At 38.5% G+C, this 18693-nt stretch overlaps 1 protein-coding gene across 5 annotated transcripts in view; it reads left to right on the top strand.

Annotated features, from left to right (window-relative positions):
• The window catches only part of PARD3 (par-3 family cell polarity regulator), a 671095-nt gene that overhangs the window by 283198 nt on the left and 369204 nt on the right, over positions 1 to 18693 (top strand). For all 5 annotated transcript variants that reach the window (XM_083376219.1, XM_083376217.1, XM_083376216.1 and 2 more), the window contains exon 4: positions 17064 to 17242. In XM_083376219.1, coding sequence (XP_083232345.1) covers positions 17064 to 17242 — 179 coding nt within the window. The remainder of the gene's footprint in view (positions 1 to 17063; positions 17243 to 18693) is intronic.

The following is an 18693-nucleotide window of genomic DNA, read 5'->3' as shown; positions in this document are numbered from 1 at the left end:
GAAAGATACTGACTAAACATTAACTTTTTTGGGAGGGTGGATATCACATTAAATATGACAATACATCAACAGTTAGAGGTACTCTGGGAACTTTGTCTAAGATTTCAGGTCGCCCATGGCATTAGGTTGAAAAGATGGATAGAAAAAAAGAGCTAATAAATAATAAATAAATATTTATTATTTATTTAGCATGGGGCATTTCCTATATATCTGCCTATATATAATGAACTTTACAAAGCTAGACAGTGGCTGTAATGTCCTGCCTCAGCTAGAACTCCTATGGAAGAACTCTTGAAACTAGCATTGTTTCAGCAGGAACTTTTATTGAGAGCTAGTGAAAGCAGAAAGGCAAGGCAAGATTTAAAGAATTCTTATGCAAAATGTTACATTAAAACTTCCCTTTTAAAACCCCTCCCCAATGCCCAACTGTCCAGTTTGTTTCCAGCCAATCCACAGATGTGAAGTTGTTATCCACAGGAGCGATAGGGGACAGTTCCAAGGCGTAGTGTCTTCTTCAAAACGGAATGGAGATAAGCCAGATGGCCTCTGGCACATTCCTTTCCCTTTTCACATTCCAAGAGGTACATCTAAAAAAAAAAAGGTGCTGGAATTCTCATCTTAGCGGGCGCAGGAGGTGGGGGGTGGCGCTGCTGCGGTCACGGGTGCGAGGGGTGTTGGTGGCGGGCTGCCTCCCGGGGCCGGAGTCAGCGTGGCTGGTGCTGTGGGAGCAGCGGGGCCCACTCTATATGGCGGGGCTGCGTGGGGCAGTCAGGGGAGGTGGTGTGGGCCAGGCGATGCAGGGCGGCCACTTAGGCACGCAGGGCAAGGCGATGGTGGCACAGGTCCACCACCAGGCCTGGCTGACATGGGTGAGCACAAGGAAGGAGTGCACATGGACTCCGCAGAACCCACCTCCCACTCCTTGTCCTCTCTTACTTACCTAGTTGAGATGGTGTAGTTGGGCAGCAGGGAGGGATGCAAAGTTCCTGCCAACTCGCCTTCGCTGCAGACAACTGGCCAGGTCTTTTGGCATGCTCAGCAGCAATTCCTATTGCTTTCGAACACCAATAGGCTTTTGAAAGCCAATAGAGGGAGTAGCATAGCTTGTGCAAAAGCTTTTTTTTTGTGCAGAAAAGGGTGCCGGAATGCCATTCTGAGCGTTCTATGAGAAAAAAGCCCTGCTTTTATGTTTTAATCTTATGATTTTAAAAATATATATTTTTTTCTAATGTAAGTTGCCCCAAACCTCGCCATGTGGATTACATACAAATATTATATAATCGGTAAATAAAGGTAGAACATATGTTAAATATACATCAAATGATAATATGCTTCCCTACAATTCTTGCTCAATGGCAGACCAAGGAATTAACTCGGAAAGGCAAGAAAGAAATCTAGAAGAGGTCTGTGTAACTTGTAGAAGGGAAAGGCCCACATTGATAAATTAAAAATCTTTGTGGTCTGCAAAGGAATGCTGGTGGGCTAATCAATGATTTGGTGACTAGAGGAGCATCTAAAGCAGACATGTCAAACACAAGGCCTGGGGGCCCGATCTGGCCTGTGAAGTGGTTTCATGCGGCCCCCAAAGCCATCCTGGAAACAGTGAGGGAACGGTCCCCGCTGCCTTAGCCCTGGCCCAGAGTCCCTCCTTCTGCCAGAGACCCCCAGATCTGTCCCAGTCCTTCCCAGACCCCATAGGCACCCTTGATGCCAATGATGTAGAACTGGCCATGCCCACCCAGTAGGCCATACACACTCCAGCTGCGCCCACCCAGTAGGCCGCGCCCACCCTGGCCATACCCACCCAGCCCCCCCGAGGGCAACCACAATGCTGATGTGGCCCTCAGTGAAATTGAATTTGACACCCCTGATCTACAGTGTTGGAGTTCGTGGTCATGGTAAGCCATGGAGACACTAGGCAACATGATTTTCAGGGCAGTGGTGGTGATTTTATTACTTTTTTAAAAATAAAAGTCTGTGCTCTGTCCAAGGGTGATTAGTAGGCTGCATGTACAGGCCTGGTCTAGAATTTATTTTGGAGCATTCAACTATCTACAGCAGGCATGTCAAACTCATTTTGTTTGAGGCAGCTTCTTATAAAAGAATTGCCATTAATTTGTTTTAATAAAATAATTTAAATCAATTTTTCACTTGATTTCAAATTAAATGAATTATATTGGTTGACAGTGAGATTTTTTTTTTAGTACAATTGCCAAATGCAATAAACTGGTTTTAGGTATATGTGTGCACTCATTATTTCAACACCAATACATTTTAACAACATATTCTAAATGAATGCAAATGCAAATTATACAATTTTTTTGTCCAAAAATAAAACAAAATAACAGATTTAAGAGTTGTTATCATTAGTTATCATTAGATAAAAAATAATTCCATCATCGAAAACTTTGTTATACTGTATTTAACGAACAGATGCTTTGGGATTAAAAAAAAAAGACTGACTACATTTGATTGTGTATCACCATGACATTAAAACAAAATTTGAACAGTGTATTAAAAATAAAGGTTCCCTAAACGTCTTCTGGCTATATCTATACATGTTTCTTGATAGCACTCTATTGCCTTCTTTTTAGCCTTTTTTTCAACTTCCCAGCTTAAAAACGGCAAGGCACCGGGAGCTGAAAGTTACAGAAACTGTTTAAGCAGATTGCTAAGCAATCTGTTCACACTCGGCCCTTCTTAAATTAGCCTGTATGGATCGCATTTCCTTCGATTTGAGCCATCTGAAGGCCTGTCGCTGTGATGCATTCTGCTGCTCTGCAACCTGGCTGCCTGAAGAGAATTTGGCTCTCCGGAACAGTTTCCTTCAGCTTTTTGTGTGTGTGTGTGTGTGTGTGTGCAAAAAAAAGGTGCCGGAACACCATTCTATGGGAAAAAAAGCCCTAGATATATCACATATAATTGAAGATTGTAATTAGTTGCGTGTGCATGTTCAGCAAGTGTGATGTATTTGTGCTGGCATTTCTAGGCCTCTTTCCAACCACATCCAGAAAAATTTGTAACAAACATTGTAATTCTCAAGGCCATGTTTGGTATTTCCCAGCAATCTGTTACTGGAAGGAAAAAGCAATCTCTGCTGCGTTACTGATCCCAGAGAAGCATTTGCATGTGTGCAGGTATCCTTAGGGTACCATAATTATGGATGAGAAATATTGGTTGCAAAGTTGCCATTTCTGAATGTAATACAGATATTTTGGACTTATTTTTGTTTCTTTGCATGTTTGATATTTTTAAAAAGGCATATGTTACTGACTACGCTTATGCACAATTGTAACATCTTTTGCTAGGATACATGACCACTGCTTTTCCAGAATGTGAAAAGTGAAAGATTGTGTGACTAAACAAAATTTTAATGTACAGATAATACCACCAGAAATTATTTTAGCCTTTTTAATAAATGTTGTTATTGATGTTAAGCTCACCATGGAAAACATCATATATTGTTATGTATATACTGTTAATTATTTAAAGACTGACGTGCAACATAACTAGATTGTAAATAATCTATTTTTCAAAACACACAACAGTCCAAACAGTAAAAGTAAAGTCCAAATTAAGAATATTTCATTCTTAAGAATTGTTTAATTTAAAGTGGTTTAGTTGTAATAGATGGTTAGATTCAAAATACTTTTCAAGAGTATGTACAAAAGATACTATTATTTTTTCTAGCATGAGCTAAATTAGACATATTACATTGAGAAAAATGTTTCTCATTTCTTTCCTGTTACCTTTATTGATTTCATTGCAGAGATATTAACATAGGAAATAGATTATTTTGTTATCTAATTTTACCTTCCAAAAGACAGAAGCAGATGAAAAATGTCAGGTTCTTTCCTGTTGGCTTTTTTGAATTAGCTGTTTTAGATTCTAAAAGTTTAGTTCCTAAAGAAGTAACCCTGTAAATAATTTTAATGTCCTCCTCTAGTGCAGGATAGGCAACCTTGGCTCTTTTATGACTCAAGGACTTCAACTCCCAGAATTCCTGAGCCAGCATGGCTCAGCTTGGAAACCTCTCCCTTTCCCCTCAGCATGGCTGGCTCAGGATTTTTGGGAGTTGAAGTCCATGAGTCATAAAAAAGAGCCAAGATTGCCTAGCCCTGCAATAGGCTTTCAGAGGGAGCTTTTTTGCAAAAAAAAAAAAAAAAAAAGGTGCTGGAACGCTGTTCTGAGCGTTCTATGAGAAAAAAAAGCCCTGGGTACATCAAAGATGGAGAGAAGAAAGTAAAGGAAATGCATCCGTGAACTCCCCTCCCCTCCCTTCAAAATGGCAGAGCCCAGAAAAAATGAATTGGAGGGGTCCTGACTGGCAGTATTACATCCAACAAGCTTTCACCTGTAGGCAATTAAGTTATTTTGCAGTTTAACTATAAGTGAGCTTAGTGCTTCTACATGACCTTCTGGAAAGTCCTATTATATACAATATATCAAGAAGCATCAGTAGGTTAAAACGTCAACAATGTCCTCTCTGAAATTTTCAAAGGGCTGCATACAGGTTGTCCCATGACTTATAACCACAGTTGAACCCCAAATTTCTGTTGTTTAGTGAGACATCTAATAAGTGATTTTTGCCCCATTTTACGACCTTTCTCGCCACAGTTGTTAAATAAATCACTGCAGCTGATAAGTTAGTAACACAGTTGTTAAGTGAATCTGGATTCTCCATTGACTTTGCTTGTCAAAAGATTTCAAAAGGTGATCACGAGACCTTGGGACACTGCAACAGTCATAAGTATGCATCAGTTGCCAAATATCTGAATTTTGATTACATGACCATGCTGCAACAGTTGTAAGTGTGAAAAATGGTGAGGGCCTGTAACTTTGAACGGTCACTAAATGAATGGTCCTAAGTTAAGAACTATATGTATATGGTAAAGCCTGTCTTGAAGAGACTCCCATTTGGCAGACTTTAGGTATAGCATATAAAGGTTTGGTTTTGACCTCATCACAAAATAATGGACAAAATCCTTAGTAGTTTGCACCAATTTATGTCATAATATTAAGTCACTGACATTTTGTTATCACTTGTGTCAGTTATGAAATTATGCTAATGATTGGGGTGATGTAATATTTATAGTTGCATAATTATGCAAGTGATGTACATGGATGTAAATAATATACATTGAAATTGAATGAACATTTGGGTATAATTGACATCTTTTTCTACTCAAAATGGTCCTTTAAAATGAGTTTTACATTTATATCTTTTCTGGCCAGCTAGATTGCTAAAAGTTTTCACAATATTTACTTTGCCCAGTTTTTATATTTGGTTACCTAGGAAACAGTGGTGAGGAATTTGATTTGCTTGGTTGTCAGATGTATGGCTGAAATTTAAACTAGAGAGAAATACCCATAAAAGAATATTTGCACAAGCCAAAAGCTGACTAGATCATCTTATGAATTTTTGGCATCTCAGTCAAAATAGTGTTAAGAAGGTCACAAAAAGAAGATTGAGTATGCTTGGTGGTATATAGCTCAAGCTGGATATGGATGCATTTGAAAACGTAGAATTAAGTTCAGTTTCCTCAGCTTCAGTTAAAAATCAAATGCCAATAAAGCAAGATGAAGAATCTGAAAGTTCATATTAAATGGGGCAGCTGGATATCTGTCCACGTATTCTTATTTTGAATCTTTAAAATATTTTTATAGGTTGATCCTTGGAATATTAATTCTGCTGAAATAACAAAGATGATTTACACAAATGGCTGTTTGGAAGGTTCAGTTGACTGGTATAAAACGGTTTGTTAATGTTCAGCTTACATTAAGATACATGGAAAAAATTACCTTACAACCTGATGGCTGAACAGTTCAATTGGGAATTTTACTCCTAGAATTCCTGATGCATTTAGAAGGCATCAACTGAGGAATATTCTTATCCTAGGGGTGGTGATTTAGGCCGTGTCCAAAAGTGTTTTTTTTAAAGGCAACTGGACTTTCTTTTTCCTTGAAGATGTTTCACTTCTCATCCAAGAAGCTTTTCCAGTTCTGAGAATTTCAGTTCTGAGAACCTGAAGAAGCTTATTGACTGAGAAGTGAAATGTCTTCAAGGAAAAAGCACTTTTAGGACCACTGTGACCTGGATGACTGAGAAAGGCCCTGTTTTTATTTGCAAAAGAACAGTAAGATGTAACATAATTGCTCTTTGTAAAATTCTTTGTACATCAAAGCATTGAAAAATAATCATTATCTAGCCTTGGGAAATTATTTCTATTTGGTATCTCGTTCTGTTATCTTGCCAATCTAGCTTCTGTTATACTTTGAAGCAGGGGTAACAGCTTTCTTAGCAAAATATACTCTTTGGCATGTCCATTCAAAATTTCTTTATGTATTTCATTATCCATCTCTTCTTGAGTTAATAATACTGAGAATATTTTCAAAGATATTTAAATTCCTAGTACATCTTCATTTCATTTCATTTTTCTCCTCTGGTTCTTTGTTTTTTAAAAAAAAACATTTTACAGTGTGTGATTAGATTTACCATTTTCAGTGCTTATTTAAAATGCACCTTGCCTCTAGAAGGAAATCAATATTTACAGTGCATTAGTGCCAATGAGAATTTGAAGCCTTGTGATTAGAGATCATGACTGTTTTATACAGTCTTCAAAGGAGCCTTAAGCATCAAATATGATGAGGTATCATCCAGGATTTTGTGACACTACATCGTGCCTACCAATGTCCTATTCTAATGTTTTAACTATGTAAAATAAATTGGTACATTTTTAATTTCTTTTTAAAAAGGAGTATAATTCTGAAATACATAAATTAACCAGCGCTTATATCTGTTATTCTTATTGTTGTGTAACATTTACCTAATGCATTTTACAGTGAGAAGACACTTTGGTATAGTGGTTAAGTCATCAGGCTAGAAATAGGGTGTTTATGAGGCCAAGTCCCACCTTAAACAAAAGCCAGTTGAGTGACTTGGGACATGTCACTTGGAAGTAGGTAATGGCATATTTCACTATTAAAAATCTTGCCAAGAAAACTGCAGGAACTTGTTCAGGCAGTCACCCAGAGTTAAAACTGACTTGAAGGAACAAACAAACAATCAAACAAAAATATATACAATAATTCCTGTTCACAGTAGGAATTATAAGAGTAATTGGGTAAGGGGGGAAAGGGAGAAGTTTATTAATGATCTGTAAATAAAATTCAATAATACAATCCATTTCTGGTAGATATCCTTTTAGCAGATGAGCATATCTGGATGTTTAAAAACTTCCTAAATGGAATGTTTTTGCTCTTAGGTGCAAAGAATCAGAATTAGTCATGTAGCTTGCAGCATAAATGATTTATTGAAGCCTATACACAGCTAACTGCTGTCATTGCTAAATTGGCCTTGGATAAGTGTCAATGGAATTCAAAAGTCTGGACTTGGATTTATTTATTTTTTTATTTTAATTCCATTTATATCCCGCCCTTCTCCAAAGACTCAGGGCGGCTTACAAGCTTAGCAGTAGCCTTCATTCTATGTATATGTCTGCTTATTAGGGCTTTCACACACCCCCAAGTGGCATTATTACAAAGTCAGCTTACTTGCCCCCAACAATCTGGGCCCTCATTTTACCTACGTCGGAAGGATGGAAGGCTGAGTCAACCTTGAGCCTGGTGGGACTCGAACCTGCACTAATTGCAGGCAGCTGGTGTTACTTAAGGAGGCATTAGCCCACTGCTCCACCAAGGCTTTAATGTTGTGTTTGCCCGTGCAGGGACTCTAAACTGATGATACATTTTACTCCAGCTGTGTTTGCTCTTGTCCTACAATCAGAAAAGGGTTTTCAAGAGAAGAATTGATTCCTAGAGGTTCCCAAGATCATTTTTACAAACACTCCTTCCTATCCTCCACATGCTCTTTAGTGTAGTCCTGTAATTCCAGACATAGCGTTAGCTTTAGCCACCTGCCACATATATTTTCCAAGAATTTCTATTGAGCGGTTTCATTCCAGAAGCACTCTTGAAAAAAAATGCTATTGGAAGCTGATTGATTCTTTCACAACATATCAGTTTCCTATTCAGTGATTTAATTAAAATATTAATGATTTTGATTAAACCTAGATAGGTGTAGCATCAGTGATAAAGAGTTGGGACAATATTTTTATTTATATAAAATTGTGTATTTCTGTGTGCATGTATATCCACTCACAGATTTACTGTAATTCTGGCTTTAAACAATTGTCCTATTTTTAATAATCTCTTTTTAAAAAGTACTCCATTATGTTTCCCCAGTTTAGGCATTCTAATTGGTTTTTCTGTAGCAAAAGTGTATATGGCACTTGCATTTGAATATAGATTCAGCTTCAGGGGAGGAGTGTAAACTGGCAGCAGACTCACTTTACATCATACCTTCTCATTACCGACATGCGTAAATCTTTTGGGAGAGCAGAGAGACACTTGAAAAGATGTTTCATTGCCCAACTGGGTAACATCATCATTGCTGTAGGAGAGTGGGGTTTGCTCTCAGTTTATATACAAGTGGCTTGCTCTGGTTCTCCAATGACTTTCTGCCCCACTCTCTTCTGGCACTGATGATGTTTGGTGAAGTGTGAAGTGTTGACTGCAGGGAGGCAACCAAATTCAGAGAGCACCAAGGTCCTTGAAGAAGAAGCACTTGATCAGTTTGAAAGCTTGCCTCCAGAAGTTGTGGGTGCTCCATCATTGGAGGATTTTAAGAAGAGATTTGTCTGAAATGGTCTCCTGCTTGAGCAAGGGGTTGGACTAAAAGACCTCCAAGGTCCGTTCCAACAGTTTTATTCTGTTATTCAGAAGCAGCAAAGCAATATTTGTTTCATTATACTTAACACCTGTTCTTGAGGAATTCCAAATGAGAGTTTGGAAATCATTAGCTAATCAGTGAATGTATTATTACAGGCTTCATTACTTTTGATTTATTTTTACATGTTATAATTTTGAGGTCATTAGGCAGTTAGATGTCCAGCAAAAATATGCAGAGTTACATATTCAAATCTGGATAAGGATTTGGATTTTTAAAATCACTTTTATTGCTTTGTTTTTGATGTCTAGAAGGAATTGAACTGGGAAATAGGATGGAGAACTCTGATCAAGAAGTATATTCATTATATATTCCATTAGTAGATTCTAAATCTTCCATTATTCACACATAAACAGACTTGCAAATATGCCGAAGTAATTGTTTAATAAGTGTATCATGGGGAAAAATGGAGATGGAATGCCACAATATAAAGATATTGTGAAAACAGGAAATAAAGATTTGCCCCATGTTTGGGGCCTAGCAAGGTAATCTAAAGAGTTAACATTTGAAACATATATATATATATATATATATATATATATATATATATATATATATATATATATATATATGTGTGTGTGTGTGTGTGTGTGTGTGTGTGTGTGTGTGTGTGTGTGTAAATTACTAACAAAGAATTAAAGGGAAACTGAGATGCATTTCTGACTTGTTAGTCGTCATCAGCCAGCTATACCCATCTGAGATTCGAACCAGGGCTGATTGCATATGAGGCAGTGTTATTTGCCTCTAAGCCACAAGGTCTCTCTCGCTCTGTTAGCTTTTTTTTTTTCTGCAAGGGAAGATATGTTTCAAATGTTAACTATTTAGATTACCTTGCTAGGCCCCAAACATGGGGCAAATCTTTATTTCCTGTTTTCAGCCTATCTTGAAAGGTCATCAGCGCTGGTTCGAATCTCAGATGGGTATAGCTGGCTGATGACGACTAACAAGTCAGAAATGCATCTCAGTTTCCCTTTAATTCTTTGTTAGTAATTTACACAAATATATGAATTGTCCGGTGTGACTACTGCCTGTTCGATAGCCTTCAAGATAGGCTGAAAACAGGAAATAAAGATTTGCCCCATGTTTGGGGCCTAGCAAGGTAATCTAAATAGTTAACATTTGAAACATATCTTCCCTTGCAGAAAAAAAGCTAACAGAGCGAGAGAGACCTTGTGGCTTAGAGGCAAATAACACTGCCTCATATGCAATCAGCCCTGGTTCGAATCTCAGATGGGTATAGCTGGCTGATGACGACTAACAAGTCAGAAATGCATCTCAGTTTCCCTTTAATTCTTTGTTAGTAATTTACACAAATATATGAATTGTCCGGTGTGACTACTGCCTGTTCGATAGCCTTCAAGATAGGCTGAAAACAGGAAATAAAGATTTGCCCCATGTTTGGGGCCTAGCAAGGTAATCTAAATAGTTAACATTTGAAACACACACACACACACACACACACATATATATATATATATATATATATATATATATATATATATATATATATATATATATATATATATATACACACACCATCCTAAGAAACCCCAAGGACATAATTGGGTTAGAAAACCAAGGAGTATACGAAATCCCATGCACCACCTGCCCCACCACATACATCGGACAGACCAACAGAAGAACAAGTGCACGCATTGAAGAGCACAAAAACTCACTCAGAAAGGGAGAACAAACTTCATCCCTGGTCCAACACTTTGAAGCCACGGGACATGAAATTGATTTTAAAAAAACCAAAACTATCGCCAAAATTGAACATTTTAACAACAGAATAATCAGAGAAGCCATTGAGATAGAAAAACGCCCCCACAGCATGAACAAACGAGGTGATACCTCTTGCCTACCAGCCATTTGGAAACCTGCCTTGATTGACAGATGAGTCCCAACCACCAAGAATGATACCAGACCCAAACTCATGATAACATCACATGACATCACCACCACACAACCATTCAAAAAGCAAATCCGAACCCACAATGATAACAAGGCACAACCACAAAACAGAAACCTAACTACAGCTGCAACATCAGCCACTTTAAACCTCTCCAAACCACACAATAAGCAAACTGACACCCACTATAAAAACATGGCACCACCACAAACACAAAGCCAAACAAAAGCACCACAACTCACCAGCTCAGGTCTAAGGCTGGCAGCTAAGACCAGCCCATCCAATCAACCCCCCCCACCCAATCAGAACACACCCACCATTCAAAACACACTCCCACCCAATCAGAACACACTTAATCCCCCACCCAATCAGAGCACACCTCCACCCACAGAACACCCCACCTCTGGCAGTTTAAAAAAGAGGAACAGCCACTACCACATGCTTCTCCCAGAAGAAGGAAGCTGAAGCCACCAGCCTGATGATGACGGATGGGATTCCATCGAAACGTTGCTCCTACACCTTTAGTTCTACGCGGGGAAAAACCCGAATGACCAAAGATCCACAGACAAACACCCGCGAAAACCTCAGAAAACATATATATTACGAAAGTAATCACCCCACAACCCATAAGGCCAGCTGTATCAGAACCCTCTTTAGACGTATAGATACGCATTGCAGCACGAATAAGGCAAAAAGGGAAGAAAGACGCCACCTTTATCGTGTCTGCAAAAACAACGTGTACCCGTCTAACTTCATCAGACAATACAGCAGGCCACGTGAACCTACTCGCCATGAATGTGACAACGCCTTAACATCACGGATAACACTGCCTTATATCCACGGTGTATCCGAGGCCACAGCGCGCATACTAACCCCTCACAAAGTCGGTGTTGCCCACAGACCTGATCGGACCTTACGAGCTTGTGTCATGCGCCCTAAAGATCCACTCCCCAATGAAGAAAAAGCCTCAGTTGTATACAAGATATCATGCCAGAATTGCAATTGCAATTACATTGGGGAGACAGCAAAATGACTGAGGACTAGGGTGCATGAACACAAGCTTGCTATTAGAAGACAAGAACAACATTCACAGGTGTGGACACACATGGCCACACACAACCATGCCTTTAATCTAGCAGGGACTGAGGCAATTGCCAGTGACAACACTAAAGGCGGCCGCTTGTTTAAGGAAGCTTGGTTTTCAAACCATTCCTCCATCAACTGGCATATAGACCTCCCCCCTGCATACCAGGCACTAAGAAATTGGGAAGAGCAACGATGTGCGCGACATGAAGACAAACAGCGCAAAAATTCACAAATTACCTCATTGCATCAAATCCAAGATTGCACCAGCACACAACCACTCTGCAATGTCGAACACAAAGAAGAAGAGCAACAACCATTTAAGATCCCTGGCATGAGAACACGGACAATGACCAGGGTTATGGCTACAACACATGGAGCTATAAACAATTCACTTTTAACAACAGATACCCAGAGACAAATACATCCCAAAAACGGATGCGCGACAACTCAAAGAAATACGGCAGACCTCAACAAACAGATCTGAGCGTGCTCCATGAGCAGAGTGCAGACACCAACAGTATAAACGGAATCTCCCTACCCCAGCATCTCCATCCTGATGACGTTGGCAGTTGGCCAACGAAAGCTTGATTTTTCAGCAATAAAAACTGTTACACACACACACACACACACACATACACACATATATAGCAGGCTCGGGACAGGGGTTGTTTCTCTGTCCTAGTCCTATTAAACCTCTCAGTGGCTTTTGATACCATCGACCATGGTATCCTACTGCGGTGTCTCAGGGGGCTGGGAGTGGGGGGCACTGTTTTATGGTGGTTCTCCTCCTACCTCCTCGGCCGCTCACAGTCAGTGTTGACAGGAGGACAAAGGTCCACCCTGAGATCTCTCGTTTGTGGAGTCCCTCAGGGGTCGGTCCTCTCTCCCCTCCTGTTCAACATCTACATGAAGCTGCTGGGTGAGCTCATTCGTGGTTTTGAGGTGGGGTATCACCAGTACGCTGATGATACCCAACTTTTTTTTCCCACCTCTAACCAATCCAGTGATGCCCTCGCCATGATGTCCTGTTGCCTAGAGGCGGTCTGGGTTTGGATGGGGAGAAACAGGCTTCATCTCAAGACTGACTGGCTGTTCATACTGTCATCTCGGACTGACCAGTTTTTTCCATGATTAACAATAGGGGATGAGGTGTTACCCCCCGTTGATAGGGCTCGCAACTTGGGCATCCTCCTGGATTCACGGTTCAGTTTTGAAGATCATATAGGAGCCGTGACCAGGGGGGCTTTTGCCCAGATTCGCCTGGTGCGCCACTTGTGGCCCTATCTGGACCACGATGCCCTATACACAGTCACTCATGCACTTGTGACCTCCCGGTTAGACTACTGCAATGCCCTCTACATGGGGCTGCCGTTGAGGACCACTCAGAGGCTTCAACTGGTGCAGAATTCAGCCGCACGAGTTGTGATAGGTTCCCGATACTCCCATGTAACACCTCTTCTCCGCGAGCTGCATTGGCTTCCAGTTGCCCTCCGGGTGAGATTCAAGGTGCTGATAATGACCTATAAAGCCCTAAATGGCTTAGGTCTGGACTATCTAAGGGAACATCTGCTGCCAGCATCATCTTCCCATCGTCCTGTGCTCCCCCACAGGGAGGGCCTTCTCAGGGTACTGCGGGTTAATGAATGCTGGCGGGTTATTCCCAGGGGAAGGGCGTTCTCTGTGGGTGTGCCTGCCCTATGGAACCAACTACCCACGGAACTTAGGACTGCCCCCGACCTCCACTCATTTCACCGGGACCTGAAAACCTGGCTCTCTGAGCTGTTCGGTTCAGACTGTGGGGTTGTTAATTTAATTGGGTTATAAGTTTACTTTTGGGGCTTGAATTTAATTGTTTTAATTGATTTTTGATTTTAATTTTTTGTATTTCATGGTTCTAACTGCTCTGTAAACCTCCTTGAGTCCTATGGAAATCGGGCGGTATGCAAATTCAATTAAATAAATAAATAAATACACACACACACACACACACACACACACACACACAGAGAGAGAGAGAGAGAGAGAGAGAGAGAGAGAGAGAGAGAGAGAGTATACCATTATGGAAGAGTTTCATTGGAGCAAAAACTGATTGGAAATTGGGAATAAAACAACTGGTATTATTACATTTTAATGTAAGATATAGTGTGGTCATGTGTATAAAATTTTGTATATTTCTGATAATTTGAAAAGAATATGTGGAGCCAGAAAATCCCCACACATGGACACACACATACATACAAACCACGTTCAACTGTCCGAAATATTCCATCGTACATCCCTTGCTTTTATCTAAAAACATTTGGGGTTTTTAATAATTAAAAATAATGATTTTAAAAGGGAAATAATATTGGTTAAATTATGGTCATCTGGAGAAATAAATGATAGCACATTAAACATTCACAAAAATAGGCATTCCTTCACACAGTGCACAACAATATTTGCACAGCTTGTGTAGCTTTATAAAAGAATTAGAAAATAACTTTTCTGAGTATATTCCCACATTTGGGACAATTAATGGTCTGAAAGTCTCTAATGGCCCATTAACACTTTTTTATGGATCTCAAATACTAAAATAATTATAATAATATAAAAATTACCCCTCGGTTTCAAAAAGTCCACTTTGGTTTTGGAACATTGCCTATATTCAAATGTTTGGTTGCATTAGTTGATGGAAATATGCGTCAAAGAACACAGACTTATGGTCTTGGTTTGAACATAAAAATAAAGCTGATTAAAATGTTTAAGAATCTCATAAATTGCATGCACATAAATTGTATGCTGTTAGGTAAGAAAAATATACCTGCACAGGAATATAATTATTTTTATTCCATTTTTATATCCCAAAGGTGCTTTAAAAAAGGAAACTGGATTTCTTGATTTTTCTTGAAGACATTTCACTTCTTATCTTATTCAGTTCTGGATGAAAATTAAAACATCTTCAAGAAAAACCAAGAAAGCCCAGTTGCCCTTTGAAAAGCACCTTTGGGACGACCAAGACGTCAGAGAACTCCATAGAGACGTTCTATTTTTATATTACATTTTCCGTCATGGCTAGAAACATGTTTCTTGAAAGTTCATTTCCTGTACTGAACATCTTGAAGTGCAATAAAAATATATGGTTTTTAAGCAGGACAGGGAGATAGTGTAGTGAAAATAAATTTTATTTTTTTATTTCACTTACTTTTCTCCTTCCCAAGTAAAATATTTGAGATCTGAGTTTTTGCTTGGGTGCTGTGTGTGGCCAAATAAATTTAAAAGACCCAGTATCACACTATCCAATAAATACTCAGTGTAGCAATAATCTTTGCTTATATAAAACTTTATAGTTGGAACTATGGTGCCCTGTTGTCTTTATGCCAGTTACAATTGGATTTTCAGTCCTGATCAAGGCATGAATAGTCCTGTCTAAAAAGGGCTTGAAAAAGATTATGATCATTGTACATAATGGTTCATAGCGAAGGTCTCTTTTACTCTAATAAAATAGGTATTATATAAATGCCCACAACTGTATAACATCAATTGTTTTGTCCTCCCAAAGTTAGACAAGTATGCAGAATATAAGATGAAATCAATTGTGATTATTAGAGGCTTAAACAAACTTTGGAAAGAGAAGATCAAACTCTCTTGAGTTTATATGCTTAGGTAAAATTGTGCTTTGTAAGAAAGTCTGATAGCTCCGGCCCCATTTTTGCAACTTGCATAACTTTAAAAAAAACATGCTGCAGAGATGTAGTGACTAACTGCCTCATAATATTTTTGAAATATCCTAATTTTTCCAGGACATAATTTATTAAACCCCTGGATTATTTCTAAAAGGTGATCCACTGTAAAAAGGAGCAGCACAATTAATAGGTCCTGTTTTTGTTTTCTCCCTTATGTCATAATCATAATAGTAAAGTTGGAAAGGACCTTGGAGGTCATCTAGTCCAACCCCCTGCGTGTGGAGGCTGAATGTGTGGAGGCTGAATCTGCAATCCTTGTGAAATAACCTGATCCAGAAATTGCTTATGAATGACTGATAGTGAAAGATGTTGCTGTTGCAGTTCTACAATATTTACCCACGGAAGATGATTGTTGTAGTGTTTTTGTAAATTATATTGATAATATTCTATTTTAGGGACAGGAATCATAAGGAAGATTGTAACATCTAAAGCCAAGTTTATTATACATTTAGAGGCTATACACTACAGTAATTAAATAGTATGATGGAAGCATGCTCTTAGCTATGTATACATCCTTCAGTGTGAATAAGGACTGAGCCAAATTGCTTGTAAACACAAATGATGTGATACTCTCCTCATTTGTTTAGAAGGGGAAAATATTATTCAGAATCATCCAGGGACTTTAGATACATCATGCCAGTCACTGTCACTTTATAAAGGGTCAGTGTGATTGTTTCTGGTTAGAATATCTTCCTTCGACTAACTGTTGAATGAGGGAATATTCAGAACTTCATAGTGTTTGTTCAAGGAAGTTCGGTGCTTAAAAAAAGGGAGTACAATCCAACCCAAGATTGTATATAACCCATAAAAGCTTTGAGTCATTGCCCCAAAGCTTCTCAAAAAATTATAATCACATTACAAGTAGTCCTTGATTTATGGCTGTAATAGAGTCTGGAATTTCCATCATAAGTCATGGCGGTTGTAAGTTGAGGCTTATGTGACTAATTTTATGATCTTTTTCATGGTAGTTATTAAGCAAACATTGTGGTCATTAAGTGTATCGGTGCATTTGAATGGGCATTTTTTGCTGGAAACCATCTGAGAAAATTGGTTTATGAGAAAAACTGTCATAAATCATCTCACAAAATCACAAAATGCTGCAACTGACCATAAAAGTTAGTTGGTTTCTAAATATCCAAGTGTGTGTGTGTGTGTGTGTGTGTGTGTGTGTGTGTGTGTGTATTGGTTATAGGGGGATCTGTTGCAACTTTAAACAGCTATACTGGAATAATTGATGTAACTTTGAACAGTTGCTAAGTTAAATTGATGCAACAGAAGGGGAGAATTATTAAATATACAAAGTAGTGTATTAATTGAATTTAACTTATTTTTTTAATTCTGCCATCACCCACTGATTGCTTAGATCCTATAAAGCAGGGTTTCTGGCCTTTGAACAATGTATTCTTCCATTGATTTCATTAGATAAGTAATTGGGACTTTTTTGTATTCTGCAGGTTGGATATTATAACCATTTGGTTTCCAAATAAGAATAGTATGAGTGTCTCCCTTTGTTGGAAAAGTCTTGCCTCACTGTTTCTTTTTGTTTTTATCTCCTCAGATATGCCACTTCATGTACGTCGCAGCAGTGACCCAGCATTAGTGGGCCTCTCCTTATCAGTCAGCGATACCAATTTTACTTCAGAAGAGCCTTCACGAAAAAACCCTACAAGATGGTCCACAACAGCAGGCTTTCTGAAGCAGAATCCTTCTGGTGGCACAAGAAGTCACGAGCGCAAGGTATTACATTTTTTTTCCTGCTAGAAAGATGACATTCTTGAATGTTTCAGCATGGTTGCTTCATTTGGGAACTCATACTTCAACTTACACTGAACTGTCAGTTTTAAATTGGCTTGCTTATCTTCTCATACTGCTCTAATCGCCAAACTGCTAATCTTTTTACATTGCTCTAATCGCCAAATTGCATCACAGAAAGCTCAGGAATTGGGTTATTTGAGGCTTGATTCAACCGTTGACAGACAAGCTCTCATCAATTCTAGATTTGCTTCATGGCGTACTAGGTTGAAAATAGACTGTAGACAACCTACCTGGTTAACAGAAGTCTTTATCAATTACACCAAGATTTCTTAGTCTTTTCATGTGACATAAATTGATCAGAGTTTTTGCTCAATTACTTTGACATACAAATTTTGTATGTGTCCGTGTGCACGCACGCAGAATCTGTGTTATTGAGGAAAAACTCCAATCCATTACTGCCACATCTAAAGATTATATGTGTGTGTGTGTGTATATTTATGTGTGTGTGTGTGTACACACACACACAGAGACATATATCCTCAAATTTCATTATCTCTAAACTTCAGAGTTGACTACCTGATGGTCATAATACTATTTTGAAAAAAAATCCTTTATTATATTGTATTAGTTTGGAGAAGATGTGATGTAGTGAATATTTTTTATTTTACCTTGTATAATTCTAGGTCATGTTTAGGTTTATAAGCATAGTTGCTTGTTTAAATACATATTTTCACATATGGGAGTACTTAGGTACATCCATTTTTTCTCTCTCTCTATTCTGTTATACACATGAAGTTGACTTCGTTTTTTTACAAGCAAAGTGAAATCCACATTCCTAAACTGGATGGCTTCTTAGTTATGAACACTGAAATGAATACCACAGTCTTGCAAAAGTATGAATATAAGATTTTTCTTAGGTTATTTTACTCAAAAATATGGACCCTAAAATGCTATTGCTTTCTCAGTGATTCTGGATTTCTGCTATTCTAACAAGGTTGTATCATTTAATTGCAGAAGTCCTTTTGTACCTTTCTCCACAGAACAATGAACAGATACATATAATAAGGCTACTAATTTAATGGCATCATTTAAACTTCCAAGAAATACGGACACCCAGTGGGTGATATTATTCCCACCAACCTATCATAATTTTTCTGGGTTCAGTATCTCCAGATAAACAATGAAACTGATGACTAAAGAGATTGGTGTGAAGCACTTTTTGCTGTATATTTTTATTCTTAAATGGGAGACATCAAAGACATTTTTTTCATTTTTGTTTAGTCCCTCTGCAATTTCTTCTTTGACCTAATTCTGTCTGTAAAAGTGTTTTTCTTTAGCAACGTGATATTATTTCAATTTCAAAGCACAGTTATAGGAACCCAGGCAAAACAAAGACTGCAAGTTAATTGGTTAATTAATGAAATTTTTATACA

Source organism: Vipera ursinii, assembly GCF_947247035.1.
Source record: "Vipera ursinii genome assembly, chromosome: Z".
NCBI lineage: Eukaryota > Metazoa > Chordata > Lepidosauria > Squamata > Viperidae > Vipera > Vipera ursinii.
The sequence above is the reverse complement of the archived record's forward strand: the minus strand, read 5'-3'. Positions and strand labels throughout refer to the sequence as shown.